Source organism: Pipistrellus kuhlii, unplaced genomic scaffold (assembly GCF_014108245.1).
Source record: "Pipistrellus kuhlii isolate mPipKuh1 unplaced genomic scaffold, mPipKuh1.p scaffold_m20_p_53, whole genome shotgun sequence".
NCBI classification, from domain to species: domain Eukaryota; kingdom Metazoa; phylum Chordata; class Mammalia; order Chiroptera; family Vespertilionidae; genus Pipistrellus; species Pipistrellus kuhlii.
Window position 1 is genome coordinate 1,349,347 of NW_023425555.1, and position 14,315 is coordinate 1,363,661.

Consider the following 14,315-nt stretch of genomic DNA (forward strand, 5'->3'; position numbering starts at 1 on the left):
GACCCCGCCCACTTCCAGGATTAGCCAATCGCCGGGCACCTGGGGCGCCTCTCCCTCCGAGGGCCCGCCCCTCTGGGCTCTTCTTCCGGGTGGGGCCGGGGGCGAGGCGATGGCGCCGTGGGCGCTCCTCAGCCCCGGCGTCCTGGTGCGGACCGGGCACACGGTGCTGACCTGGGGGATCACGCTGGTGCTTTTCCTGCACGACACCGGTGAGCCGGACCGCGCCGCCCGGACCGCCCGCCCCCGTGGCTCCCCAAACATTTGGGTCTCACTGGGCCCCCCGCCGAAGCCCCAGAGACCCCGGGGTACCGCCCGCCTCCGCCGGCTCCCTTCTGTCATTCCAAGTTTCCGCCTAATTCCTCAATTCTTCCCCGCCAGTCCCCAGTTCCTCCCAGCGTCTTCCTGGTCCCTTCCGGGTGCCCTGTCCACCCCAGAACCCGTGCGATGGCCACCTGATCGATGACCAACTCCAGTCCCCATCTCCCCTGATCTCGGGATCAACCGATACTTTCTGGGAATTGACTCCCAACCTTCCCTCCGTGTGATTCGGAGAACCAACTAGATCCGGGGCTGGCATCCCTCCCAGCCCCGTGGCCATGCGCTGCCCAAGTCCAGGCTCCCCATCCTCAGGCGAGAGAGCACCTCACAGGGGAGTGGCCGCTCCTCCATGTCCCCGCCCTTGCTTCTTGCCCTGGGAGCTCTCACTTACCCCACAGACTGCCCCCCTTCCATCCCTCCCTGAGGTCCCCACAGGCGCCTCCAGCACAAGGTCTCACCCTCCCTCCCTCCCACTCCACCCCCTTGCTCCAGCCTCATCCCCTGGTGTTCTCACTTTCCTCCTAAGACCTTCTCAAGTCTCCTCCACAGTCTTTGCCCTTTATTTTTTAAAATATATTTTTATTGATCATTGATCGGCTGCCCCCTGCACACCCCCTCCCGATGGAGTCCACAACCGGGGCGTGTGCCCTTATCAGGAATTGAAACATGACCTCCTGGTTCATAGGTCCATGCTCAACCCCTGAGCCACGCCAGCTGAGCCAGTCTTCTCCCTTTAGCCTAAAAACCTGCTCAGTCTCCCCCAGAAAGAACCCCCCTTTTTCCTCTGCTCCCTTTTACAACCAGAGTTGTCCACTCCACTGTCTGGCTATCTCACTCCCCTCGCCTCTCAGCCCCTGCCTCTCCCACATCCTCAGTTTCCCTCATTGGTCTGGAGCCTTCCCTGCCCGGGGCTGCCGTCTTGGCCCGTGGCAGCATCTGAGCCTGCCAGTCCCGCCTTCCTGTCCGTCTCATGAGCATCTCAGACCTGCCTGGTCCCCCGTGGTAGAGCCAGAGGCAGGGGCCCTCCTTCACTCCCTAACCCCCTGTCTGTCCATCTCCTCCTCTCCGCTCTGGTCCAGCCACTGCCTCTCCCTGCGGGACAGCCCTCTGCCTCCAGGCTTCCTCTCCGATCACCTTCTCTTCTCTCCACTGGGGAGGTTTCCAGAAGCAGATCTGCCCTGTGACCTTCCCTGGTTCCCTGTCGCCCTCCGGAGGAGAGATGACTGCCTTTTTTTCTTTTTGCTGGCCCTGAATTCCTGTACCTATGCAGGAGACACACCTGACCACCCCTCAAACCCCACCTCCGGGCCTTTGCTCCCCACCTCCACCTGTGCCCGCCCACCACCTCCGCCCACACCGCCTGTCCCCCAGCGGCCTCTCCCTCCGGCCTCTGCAGCTCTGCGGCGATGGGAAGAAGAGGGGGCGCTCCTCCCGCCCCTCACCTTCCTGCTCCTCGTGCTGGCCTCCCTGCTGCTCTATCTGGCCGTGTCACTCATGGACCCCGGCTACGTGAACATCCAGCCCCAGGTAATGGGGGGGGGGCCTGAACCCCTCCTCCCACCACAGGGGACCCACAGCCCCAAAACAGTCTCGTGCCAGGTTCTGCGTGAGGGCTTTTCTGGGGCGTCTCAGGGAATCCTCTCACCAGCCCTAGAAACGCTTCTATGGCTCAGAGAGGGAAAGCAACTGGCAAAGGTCACACAGCCTCCCTAGGTCCAGGGCACTCTGCCCCACTCTACCGCCAACATCACACATGGGATGGCCTCCACAACGTGTTCGCCAGCCATCTGCCTCCCAAGGGGACCCCTTCTTACGCCCCGGCCCCCATTTTCAGGAGGAGGCCAAGGAGGAGCAGACGGCCATGGTTCCTCAGGCCATCGCCCTCCGGCGCTGCAGACACTGCATGGTGCTGGTGAGTGGCTCGGGGACTTCCCGGAGGGTCAGGGGTCAAGTGGAGACGGACCTCACCCCCCAGGCCCCCTAGGTTCAGGCCCAGCCTCCCACCCTCACCGCTGCCCGCACTGTCGATCTGGAGGGGGAGCCGGTGCTGAGCCCCGCTCTCCGCCCAGCAACCCCTGCGGGCCCGCCACTGCGGTGAGTGCCGCCGCTGCGTCCGCCGCTACGACCACCACTGCCCCTGGATGGAGAACTGCGTGGGGGAGCGGAACCACCCGCTCTTCATGGCCTACCTGGCGCTGCAGCTGGTGGTGCTCCTGTGGGGCCTGCACCTGGCATGGTGGGTCCCGCCCCGCCCTGTGTGTGTGTGGGGGGGGGGGGGGAAGAGCCCGCAAGGTGTGCACAGCCGGACACCCTCTCTAGGGGGCCCGGACCCTTTCCCAAGCGGCCTGCCCTCCTGGGCTCCCTGGGGTGCCCCTGCCTTCTCCCTGCTCGGGGCCCCCATCCCTCTGCTGCCCACCCCGCAGGTCCGGCCTCCGCTTCTTCCAGCCCTGGGGGCTGTGGCTGCGGTCCAGCGGGCTCCTGTTCGCCACCTTCCTGCTGCTCACCCTCTTCTCCATGGTGGCCGGCCTGCTCCTGGCCTCGCACGTCTACCTGGTGGCCAGCAACACCACCACCTGGGAGTTCCTCTCCTCGCACCGCATCGCCTACCTCCGCCAGCGCCCCAGCAACCCCTTCGACCGGGGCCTGGCCCGCAACCTGGCCCACTTCTTCTGCGGGTGGCCCTCGGGGCCCTGGGAGACCCTCCGGGCCGAGGAGGAGGAGGAGGAGGAGGGGGAGGGTGGCGGCCAGGCTGTTTAGGGTTGCAGGAGGCAGAGCCACCATCTTGTGCCTGAAAACGAAGGGCAGGCCCCGAGGGCCTGGGGCTGCTCGCTTCTGCCCGCACCTCCCAGCCTCCGAGCCTCCGAGCAGACTGACCTCCAAGGAGGGAGGGAGGAAGAGGACCTATTTGGGGCCAGGGCACCTGTGCCCGGGACATCCGAAACCTCCACCCACCCTCCAAGCCAGAATCCCTCCAGTGCACAGTTTTATACATTTAATAATCCATAAAGCAAGTCAAGTATAAAAACCAAACCAAACGACTCCTCACCGGGCCACCCTTTCTGTCCACGTCTGGCTGAGCACGGGAGGGTGGGGGGGAGCACCAGGCCAGAGGCTGAGCCGAGCCCCCTCCTCGGGTCCGAAGGGGGATAAATACCAGGCGAGGCCTGGGCCTCCAGGGCAGGGCGCACAGCTGGGCAGACGGGTGGGCAGTGAGGCCCTGAGAGTCCGGGGGACGGGGGCCAGGGACACGGGGAAGGCCCTCAGGGCTGCAGGAACCGCTCTGCCACGAAGTCGAAGTCCCGGAAGGCAGCCTGCTGGCGGGCAGTGAGGGGGCCTCGGGGGTCCGGCGGGGTCAGGGCAGGCGGCAAGCCCGTGAACTCGCCCTCGAAGTAGCGCAGATCCGTGGGCCCGCAAAGGGTGGGCGCGAAGGGGGGCTGGACGGCGCGGGCCAGCAGAGCCTGCCAGTCAGTGGTCTGGGGACAAGGGCAGAGGTGCCTGAGCTGCCGGCAATGGCAGCCCAGGCGGCGCCCCCTCCCGGCCCGCTGGGCCCCGGCCACTCACCCTGAAGAAAGGCTGTGTCTTAATCTCCTCCGCGTCCTGCTCGCCTGCCCCCAGGCGCTTCTCCGGGCACTTCTGGAGGAGCTGGGCGAGGGCAGGTGCTCACCCAGGGCATGGGCCCCGGGCACTGCCGCCTCCCAGGCCCCCGAGGGAGCTGGGCCCCGGCCCCCAGGAGGGGTGGTGGCTAGAGAGCGGTGAGCCAGGAGCAGCTGCCCGCCCAGCCCTGCACCTGCAGGCAGTTACCTTCTGAATGAGCTCCAGCCCTTGCACCGACAGGAAGCGGGGGTACGGGGCCTCCTCGTTGACGATACAGTCAAACACCTCCTCCTCGGTGTCCCCTGGGAATGGGCACTGCGGGGACGGGGGGCTCAGTGGGGTGCACGGGCCACTCCCAGCCCACCCCGACCTCTAGGCCCCGGCAGCCCAGGCTCGGCACTCACCTCACCCACCAGCATCTCGTACAGCAGCACGCCCAGCCCCCACCAGTCCACGGCCCGGGTGTAGGCCTCCTGGGTCAGCACCTCAGGGGCCAGGAACTCGGGGGTGCCACAGAAGGTGCTGGTCCGGTCCCCAAAGCCAATCCCTGCAGGTCAACAGCCACACCGGCTCAGTGTGTCTGGTCCACAGTGATCTCTGTGGTTGTAAAAACCAACAGCCAACCCTTCTGCCCCCCCCCCGGTACCTAACCCGTGCCAAGCCCTGCGCCCTACTCCGGGAGGTAGGAATGGATTTTACGACGTCGGAAGGAGGAGGCCAGGCTTAGCCAAGCTCACATCCCAAGGCCCTCTCCCAGCTCCGGAGCACAGGCCCTCTCTTCGCAGCTTGTAGGGTTGGGAAAGAAGCCCAGTGTGTCCACTTGGTCCCTGGAATGCGGACGGGGGGGGGAGGGGGGGGAGATTTCCCGGGAGATGCCCCTGCTGGCCTGGACCGGGTGAGAAGGCTGGGGGACACAGGCTCCAGGACAGGGACACCCACCTTCCTTACACAGCCCAAAGTCTGCGATCTTCAGGAAACCCTGGGCATCCAGCAGAAGATTATCCAACTTAAGGTCCCTGGGGAGGAGAGGGGGGCAGAGCAAAGGGGCCCTGGACCGGCGCCCAGGAGAAAGACGGCACCCGCTCCCTCGCACTCCCCCAGCACCTCAGGGAGGAGTTACCTGTAAATGATCTTCTTCTCGTGCAGGAACTGCAGCCCCAGGACCACACAGGCCAGGTAGAACCTGGAGGGAGTCAGGGGAAGCTTAGGCCCAGGACTGGGGGGTGGGGGGAGGGCAGGGAGGCACAGGATGACCATGGCCTGGGACCCCTGAATGAGGGCAAGCAGTTGGGACAAGCCTCATGCGGGGGTGGGGCTCCGCCGGACAGCAGCCCAAGGTCGTCCCAAGTTTGCTGCCAGCCCGCAGCCTACTCTTCCTGAGGACCATGGTCTCCTTGGCCCTCCTCCTCCCGGCAGCCTGCAGGCCCGTTTTCCAAACGAGGATCTGAGCCCCCAGGTGAGGGAAGTGCCCAGGGTCACAGCTAGGGGCAGAGCTGATGTGAGCCCAACTTCAGGGCGCACTCTGGTGGACAAGAAATGACTGCAGCCGCCTGGCACTGCTCACCGGCAGTTCATAAATGCCATGCTTCTCCGTGGAGCAAGCCTGACAGTTCTCTCAAACCCGATTCCTCGCTACACAAATGCGGGCTCAAGGCCCCCAAGTGCTGTGAGAGCTGATGACCAGGATTCGAACCAAGCCTCCCTGGCTCCCTGCTCCGGGCTGACGGGTGGAGGGAGGCCGGTCCAGGAAACCTGGTCGGCCTGTGGAAGAGGCAGACGAGAGGCATGGAAACGCACCGGGCCTGGGGCTCAGGGAAAACGTCCTCGTGGATCTGCATCATGAGGTCGCCCCCCGGAGCAAACTCGGTCACGAAGCAGGCGTGGCTGGGGGTCTGGAAGCAGGCCAGGAGGGACAGCAGGAAGGGGTGCCCCGTGCGGCCCACGGCCTCCAGGATCCGCTTCTCACAGTACAGGCTGCAGGGGAGGGCGTGGGTTCAGAGGGAAGGAGGCCTCCCCTGGCTGTGCCCTGCCAGTCCAAGTGCCAGGCAGCTACATAGAGCTGGTTTCTGTGTACCAGGGGCTCAGGGGGCCATTTCACCTGCACAACCACCACTGTCCCATTTTACAGATGAGAAAACTGAGGTGCAGAGGTAAGAGAGGCCCTGAACAAGGGCCTATCATTAATTGCAGGTGCTTAAAAAAAAAACAAAATACACAAAAACCCAGGCCTGGCTGGCCCCAGGTCACCACTTCAAAGCCCAGAGTGTCGGGCTGCCCTCCGGTGCCAGCAGCCCAGGCCAGCCGTCTGGAGCCCGCTGCAGGGCCGGGGGCCCGCGGCATCACCACACACCTCTCTATCTCGTCCCGGCTCAGCACCTCCTGCTTCTTCAGCGCTTTGATGGCGTAGTATTTCCCCGTGCCCTTGAACTGCACCAGGAGGACCTGGGGACAGAGGAGGGCTGGGCTCCAGGGGGCAGTACCGGGGTTAGGATCACAGCGTCCTCCCAGCTAACGCTCCGAGGGCCGCCCACCCTCACGGCACCCACCTTCCCGAAGTGTCCCCGGCCCAGCACAGCCAAGCAGCGGAAGTCCTGAAGCCGTGGGGGTTTCCTGTGAGAGAGAGGGCACAGGCAGCCCCCGGGCCAAGGGCTGGGCCTCCACCAACCCTTCGTGCCCAACGCTGGCCTGGCGCCACCTATGGGGCTGGCAGGCCGGGGGCTCAGGCGCAGCAGCCGGGAGGCTGGCATACAGCTGGGCTCAATGATGTCGATTTAGCCCTAACCGGTTTGGCTCAGTGGATAGAGCCTCGGCCTGCGGACTGAAAGGTCCCGGGTTCGATTCCGGTCAAGGGCATGTACCTTGGTTGCGGGCACATCCTCAGTAGGAGGTGTGCAGGAGGCAGCTGATCGATGTTTGTCTCTCGTGGGTGTTTCTAACTCTCTATCCCTCTCCCTTTTTATCTGTAAAAATCAATAAAATATATTAAAAAAAAATAATAATGTTGTTTCAGAACGAGAACCTGAGAGCGAGCTGTGAGCGCCCAGGAGCCGAGGGGAGGGGTGATGACCGAGGGGACACGCAGGCACTAGAGTGAGTGGATAACGTCTCCAACAAGAAGGTGAACTGTCGGGGTACCTGGTCGCGGGGGCTGGCGGGGGTGACCCCAGTCGAGTCCTGGGCTCCATGTGGGGGCGTTTGGTGCGCTGTGAGGGAGAGGGGCTCAGGGCAGCGCAGAGCTTCCTCCCTCCCTCCCTCCGGCTCCGCCACCCCAGCCCAGCAGCCCCCAGGCTACCGGCCCCCTCACCGGCGTCTCCTCCAGGGCTGGCTCCCGGGGCAGGTAGAGGCGTGGGGGCTTGGGTGGGGGCCTCATCTCTTCTCCCAAGGGGGTCTTCTTGGGTGGGAGACTACTGTGGGGAGGGAGCAGACATGGTGGGCACAGGCAGACAGAACAGCGGGGGGGGGGGTGGAGACAGTGATGCTGGGGGGGGCAGGAGTCTGGGGGGTGAGGTGGCAGCTTCTCACCTGGGCGAGGCAGGGCTGGAGGCCCCCCGCGGTGTGGCCGGGGTCCGGGGGCACCCTTTGGGAGGGCTGACGGTGCTGGGGGAGCTGCAGGGGGGCAGCAGGTTCATGACCAGGCGCCCCCAGGCTGCCATGCTGAGGTTCATCTGCGAAGCCCGCAGGAAGTCCTGGCCTGGGGCAAAAGGGAGGCTCAGTCCGGGGCCCCCTGACGCCCCAGCCCCCCTCCCACAGGCACAGCCGTCCTGGCCATACCCCTGCGTTTAGAGAAAATGCGTTTCTGCCTCTGCAGCCGGGGCCTCCTCTCAATGACGGGGTCACAGAAGGTTACCTGCGGGGTCACAGGAGGTTACCTGAAGCCCAGTCCCCTCCCACCCCCGCTGCCATGGGCACCCCCGCCTCCAGGATCCCAGCCTGAGCCCCCAGTGGCAACGATGCAAGAGCCAGGAGGGATCCGAGAGGCAGAGTCAACATCCTCGTGGGCAGCAGCAGGGAAACTGAGGCCCAGAGGAGGGAGGCACTTGTCTAGAGTCACCCTGAAGCAGGGCAGTCAGGACAGGACACAGGCCTCGGGGCTCCGTGTGGGCCTCGGGACGGCCTGGGAGCCTCCTCCCTCCGGGCCTCACTGCCCACTCCTCCGAGGGGGCCGGGAGCCCCCGTGATCGGAAGGCAGGGGTCGGGGGCACCTGGGCAAAGAGCAGCCCCTGGGGCAGCAGGCTGAGCGTGAGCTGGTGGCACGCGTTGTCCAGGAAGTCCTCCAGCCGCAGGAAGGCCACGGCGCACAGCTGCCGCCAGTCCCGCCAGCGCACCCCGACCTCCAGCTCCCGGGCCTGCAGCGGAGAGCCGGGGTGAAGATGGCCGCCCCCCCCCCCCGCCCCCCGCGCCCCCACGCCACCCCGGCTCCCCGGGGCCGGCCTCACCCGCTCCAGGGGGATGACAAAGGTCTGGTCCCAGCACTGCCGGGCCACCGGGCCCCAGCCCGTCTGGCCCACCACGCGATTGTCCACCTTCAGCACGGCCAGCGCCTCGCCTGCAGGGCCAGAGCCAGGGTTCAGGGAAGGCCAGGAGTGGGGGTCCTTGGCTGCCCGCCCCCCCATGGCTCCCTGCAGCCCCTTACTCACTGGCCAGCTCGCCTGTGCCCCGCTGCTGCCTGGCTCTGCCCCGAAGCCAGCCCTGCGAGGGGCTCCTGGCCAGCGCGGTCACCGGGGACCGGCCGGGCACCGCTGTCAGCAGCTGCTCACAGCCCAGGAGGTGGACCTGCAGGGTCCCTGTGGGGAGCCGGAGGGGGGGTTGGGGGATGGGGAAAGCATGGTCAGGTGCCATCCTCCCACTGCCAGCCCCAGTGACCCCTGGACCCCAGGGACACTGCCTTCCCATAGGAATGGCTGAACCCAGAGCCGCCACACGGGCCACCCTCCAGGCAGACCGGCTGGCTCTCCTCCTGAGCGCTGTCCATGTGTTGGGGGCAGCAGGAACCCACAGGTGGGAGTGACCCTCAGACCTCAGCCAAGCCACCTGGAGCCACAGTGCATGGTGACACGCTACCCAGGGCTCAGGGCCTGGCTGCCCATCCTATCCCCCCGCCTCCCTGGGCCTCAGTTTCCCCGTCTGTACAGAGGAAAGGAGCCTCAGCTCTGTCCCACCTCCCACGAGGGCTACAAAGAGTGTTTTGCCAACCAAGTGGGTTCGTCTTTAGGGTCACTAAGCATTTGTCCCTCAAAGAGGAAGCAGGAGGCTCGAGTAGTTTTTGAGGAAATGAACTGGGCCAAAGAGCACCAGTGAGGGAGTCCAGGCCTGGGGGTGGGACCCCAAAGGACCTTAAAAGAGAGCAATGGCCTGGTAGAAACTAAGGTGTTCAGTCAGGACACAGGATTTCGAGTGGCCCCGGGTAGCCCGCTGCCAGGCCTTTTAACAAGTCATTGCCCCTCCCTTCCCCAACTCATCATTGGGCCCAGTCTCATAAGCAGGGGAAGGCTGAGCTCAGACACCATCATCTCCTCCAGATAGCACTGCTGATTCTCTGAGGCAGGTGAGGGCGCCCTTCCAGCCGCTGTACCCCCCTGCTCAGCTCTGCTCACAGTGGGATGTGGCCTGTGTGCGCTCGAACCAGCCCTGAGCAGGAAGGCGCTGGGCTCTCTCGTTGGTACTCTCTCCCAGGTGGGAAGCTCATTGCATCTGAGATTACTTACTGACTGCAATTCAGCTGCCACTCTAAGGAGACAGATACAACTTGGGATAAGAAAGAACTTTGTAGCCCTAGCTGGTTTGACTCAATGGATGAGGCGTCAGCCTGCGGACTGAAGGATCTCAGGTTCGATTCCGGCCAAGGGCACATGCCTGGGTTTCAGGCTTGATCCCCAGTGGGGGGCATGCAGGAGGCAGCCAGTCAATGATTCTCTCTCATCATTGATGTTTCTCTCTCTCCCTCTCCCTCTTCCTTCCTCTCTAAAATCAATAAAATATTTTTAAAAATTAAAAAAAAAGGAAGAAAGAAAAGCTCTGTAATAGCCCACGCTGCCCAGCACTGGGTACCCAGGCCTCGGGGCTGAGAGCTCCCTAACGCTGGCTTTTAAACATCGCTATGGTTACTCATGTAAATGGTAGCTTCGCCAACAGCGTGCTGACTGTGCCCACCGAGTGCTTAGCCCTTCACAGGCAACACACGTCGCCCTGAATTCCCACAGCAGCCCCGCGAAGAGGGCGCCGTCACCGTCCCCCTTTCACAGACGGATCAGCTGCGGTCTGGAGAAAGGATGGCCATTGTCCCAGCCTCACAGCCGGGGCGGGTGGAGCCAGGACTGGAACCCGTCTCCGAAGTTCTTCCCCACGGCATCTGGGTCCTCTCTGAAGCGGGAGGGCCTCCGGCTACCTGTCATGGCGATGGGCTTTACCAGCGGCCCCGAAGGCGGAGGGTTCCCAGACACAGCCGTCCGCAGCTCCCGGGCCACCCTGCCCCGCAGCGGGTGGGCGGGAGGCAGTCCCTCCAGCAGCTGCTCCAAGGCCAGCCGCAGCAGGTCCAGTTTCTGGGAGGACTCCTGGAGCTGGGCCTGTGCCTGCGGAGGGGACACAGGCCCATGGGGTCAGGGGTGTGGGGGCACCAGCTCAGGCACCTGTAGACACCACCCCCCCTCCCACTGAGGTCTACACAGGATGAGCCCCCACGTGGCCAGTCCACGGTGCTGCCCACCGCTGCTGAGGGGGCAGTGGGAACACGGAGACCACTGCCTGACCTCGGCCAGCGCCTTGCGGTCTTGCATTCGCCGGCTCCCCAGCAGCTTCACCACGTTCTTGGCCCCCTCGGCCACGGCAGCCTCGATGCGCAGCCGGTGCCTCAGCTCCTCCGCCAGCAGCTCAGGACCTGGGAGGAGGGGGTCAGCCTCAGGCCCATGCCCTGCTCTGCCTGCCCCCCCCACCCCCACTCCTGCTTCTCGAGGCCTCACCTGGCTCCGGGGACCCACTGGCCTCCAGGCTGCTGATCTTCATGCGCAGCAGGGCCACCTTCAGCTGGCTGTCCCGCAGCATCTGCTGAGCGGCTGCCAAGAGCTTCCTCCCCTGTGGGGTCGAGACATGTGCTGGCCCAGAGCCTCCCGGTCAGCCCAGGGCCCGAGCTGAGCCTCCCCCGTCCCCAGGACTGCAGCCAAGCCTCCCGCCGCCGGACAAAGGACCGAGCCTCCCTTGTGAGATGGTCCGGGCAGAGCCTCCCCCAGGAGACCAGATAGGGGCTGAGGTCAAGCCTCCGCCAGCATATCAGGACGGAGTCCCACATCCCGCTGGGGGCTGGGACCGGGGCCGGGAACTGCAGTGTTTGCCTTCTCTGCGTGACTAGGGCCGTGGTCGGCAAACTCATTAGTCAACAGAGCCAAATATCAACAGCACGATTGACATTTCTTTTGCCAGCCACATTTTTTAAACTTAAACTTCTTCTAACGCCACTTCTTCAGAATAGACTCGCCCAGGCCGTGGTATTTATTCTGTGGAAGAGCCACCCTCAAGGGGCCAACGAGCTGCATGCGGCTCATGAGCCGCAGTTTGCCGACCAGAGGACTAGGGGTTCAAGCCTTGCCTTCCCCACCAAGCTGGGACTGGGGACCACGCCTTCTCCATCAGACCAAGGGTTAGGGCTGTGTCTCCCTGATGGCATCCATGGCTGGGCAGCATTCCCCTTTCAGAACAGGGGCTGGGACGGCACCGACCAGAATAACCCAAGAGCCGAATCTCTCCCCGGCAGCGCCCAGGAGCCTTACCTTGGGGGTGCCGCTGGCGTACGTGTGGGTCATGTTCTCAGCGCCCTGCTTCACCTTCAGCTCCACCTGCAGCTGCCTCTGCAGGGCCTCCAGGTGCCGGGCCCGGGGCTGCTCTGCCGGAGGCCGGGGTCCCGGGGCCACAGGTTCTGTGTGCACCCCGTGTGGGGCCCGTTAACCCCTCACCCCCAGCCCAGCTCTCTCCCCCCTCCCCCGGGGCAGGGACGGGTGAGGCAGCTCTGAGTGGCCGGGACAGGGCGGAGGACGGAGGAGCTGGTGAGTGAGCCGCACCTGCCGTCCCCGGGGGCTGCCCGGCGCCTCACTCACCGGCGGGGGCCCCGGGCAGCAGGATGCGGGCGTGCAGCTCCTGCAGCTCCCCGTGCAGCTGCTCCAGGCGGCGGTTGGAGGTGCGGAGCAGCTGCTGCACGTGGCCCAGGTGGCGGCGGTCGGTGGCCACCCGCCGCAGGTTCTCCGCGCCCTCCTTGATCTTCAGCTCCTTCTGGATGGCCCGGCGGACCGCCTCCTTCTCGTCCTCGGGGGGCTGTGGGGCGGCAGAGGAGCAGGCCGCTCAGTGCTCGCACCGCCAGCATCAGCTCGCCACACACAGCGGTGGGGAGGGGCGGCCTGGATGGCGCCCGGGACCCACACACAGGGTGTGGGCAGCAGCCCTGCCTGGAGGAGCAGCCCTAAGCCAGGTGGAACCCACACTCCTGTCCTCGGCATTTGGGGGGGGGAGGCTGTTCCCGTGGTGCTTTGGGTGCCAGGGTCGGTAAGAGGTTTGCGGACGTTCGTGTGTCAGTCCTGACGACAACCCCTGAGGGAGGTGCTGGTAGGTCCCCATCTTGCAGGTGAGGAAACTGAGGCTCAGAGAGCGGTTACGTAACCTGCCCACGGTCCCACCAGAAGACACACCACACCTCTGGGCCCCGGCCCAGCCCCGCTCTGCCAGCCCCGCCCCACAGGCTGCTGTTGAAGCTGGGGTTCCGGCTAAGATTTGGGCCCGAAAAGAGGCTAGGGATTTACTCAAGGTTAGAGGGCAGCCGGGGGTCCGAGTGGGGGCCAGGCCTGTGCCCATGAAGCCTCAGCTGGCAAAGCAGAGGCACCCAGAGGGCTGGGAAGGTCTCCGGGACCCTCTTCCGGCCTAGCTCCTGGGAGGAAGCAGAAGGCTTCACCCCAGGTTGGAGCGAGGACGAGGCAAACCTTCCCAGAGGCCATTTCGAACTAGCGGTGCCAAAGCCGACCTCAGCCCAGGGTCACCCGTGACCCTCCCCCAGGGGCTCTCCCAGGGCCTCCGCCTTACCTCTCGGCTCGCCATCGCCTGAGCCCAGTGGAAGGGTGGCCACCCCAGCCCCAGGGACCCCACCCCAGGCCAGGCCTCGGGGCCGCGGGCCAGGCAGCAGAGGGCAGGGGTGGGGCTCAGGAAATCCTCTGCCGGCTCCAGGCGAAGGCGGGAGCCAAGGGCTGGAGCAAACAAAGCGCCCATGGAGCTGGGGGCCCGGCCACCGGGGTCCTGAGTCACCCAGCTCCGCGCTGGGCGGAGGTTCACAGGAAATAGGAAAATGTGCACAAGTCGCTGCTGGAGCTCGCAGGAAGGAGGTGGGAGGGGGAGACGCAGCCCTGAGGTCGCCTCAGCTTCGGGGTGGAGGCCACCCCTCCAGAGCCGGGCCCAGACTCCTGTCTGCTCTGGGCTGGACGCCTGCCCGTGCACACCCCCCTCCCGCTGGCTCCTCAGGGGTCACCACCTCATCCCCCCAGAGCAGGGTGCACACACCACGGCCAACCCTGTGCCCAGGGCACCCAGCGCCCGCCGCGGCAGGAGCCCGCCCCCTCCCCCTTAGGGTGGACCCCTGTCCACTGGAAGGTTCCCGCCCAGGCTCAGGGCTGGGCCCCTCTGTCTGGAGACCACACTCCTCAGAAGCCTTGGGGTCCCCGCACCCCAAGTGTGCCGGGACCAGCCCCTCCTGGGCCCCCCGCCCAGAGCGCACGGGTTCTTCTCCCCGAGGGCGCTCCCCAGTGAGCCGCCCGGCCTCCCTCTGCTTTCCCGCCTGACTCCCCGGGCCTCGGCGCCCCCCCTGGAAGAACAGACTTTAGGAACTTGGGGGCCACCCTCGTGGCTCGGACCCAGGGTTCAGATCTGCTCCCGGGCCGGCTTGGCAGAGGTTCCGGGTCCATGGAGGGGACTTGGGGACGGTTCCCGGGGGCAGGACGGTGTACCCGGGCGCAGTGCTGCCCCGCGCAGGGAGGGGTGGGGCAGCACAGGGACGCGGGCGGCGCGGGGCACCCGGAGGCTCCCCGCCCCCGCCTCCCCGAAGCCGTTCACCTGCCGCCGCGCCGCCGCCTCCGCCTCCTCCATGGCGCGCTCCGGCCACGCGGCCTCGTCCGCACCGGCCGCTCCGCCGACTTTCACAAACTCCCCGGGATCGGCGCCCCCTCCTCCCGGGGCCGGGACTCAGCGCCGCCGCTCGGCCGCGCCAAGTCTGCTCCCGGGGCTCCGCTCCCGGACCCGAGGCCACGGCGCCGCCCCGGGATCCTCCGGCCTCCCCTCCCTCTGGGGCCGCCGGTCGCCGCCCGGGACCGGAGGGCGGGCAGGGGCATCCCCGGCGGCAGGTCCCGGCCGCTCGCCGCGTGCTCAGAGGGGCGGGTCCG

General features: G+C 65.9%; 2 protein-coding genes across 3 annotated transcripts; one reads left to right on the top strand and one right to left on the bottom strand.

The window, feature by feature from the left end:
• Positions 1–74: 74 nt before the first annotated feature.
• LOC118706704 (palmitoyltransferase ZDHHC12) lies at positions 75–3,363 on the top strand. The gene is made up of 5 exons (XM_036416261.2): positions 75–209; positions 1,715–1,845; positions 2,153–2,230; positions 2,388–2,554; positions 2,742–3,363. The coding sequence occupies exons 1-5, from the start codon at positions 110–112 to the stop codon at positions 3,073–3,075; spliced, it is 810 nt and encodes a 269-aa protein (XP_036272154.1). The 5' UTR covers positions 75–109; the 3' UTR covers positions 3,076–3,363.
• LOC118706691 (serine/threonine-protein kinase N3) lies at positions 3,296–14,315 on the bottom strand. Of its 2 annotated transcripts, none has more exons than XM_036416229.2 (22): positions 13,990–14,315; positions 11,997–12,210; positions 11,673–11,818; positions 10,869–10,980; positions 10,659–10,786; positions 10,298–10,481; positions 8,550–8,696; positions 8,349–8,458; positions 8,115–8,258; positions 7,684–7,759; positions 7,435–7,603; positions 7,217–7,316; positions 7,048–7,115; positions 6,459–6,522; positions 6,263–6,354; positions 5,710–5,886; positions 5,033–5,095; positions 4,852–4,928; positions 4,317–4,459; positions 4,120–4,227; positions 3,880–3,960; positions 3,296–3,791 (listed from the first exon to the last, which is right to left on the bottom strand). In XM_036416229.2, exons 1-22 carry the CDS (start codon positions 14,020–14,022, stop codon positions 3,579–3,581), a joined length of 2,649 nt encoding a protein of 882 aa, XP_036272122.2. In that variant the 5' UTR covers positions 14,023–14,315; the 3' UTR covers positions 3,296–3,578. The 2 variants fall into 2 exon arrangements, with proteins under 2 accessions (XP_036272122.2, XP_045429589.1); XM_045573633.1 differs by having other exon boundaries at positions 7,217–7,319; positions 13,990–14,314.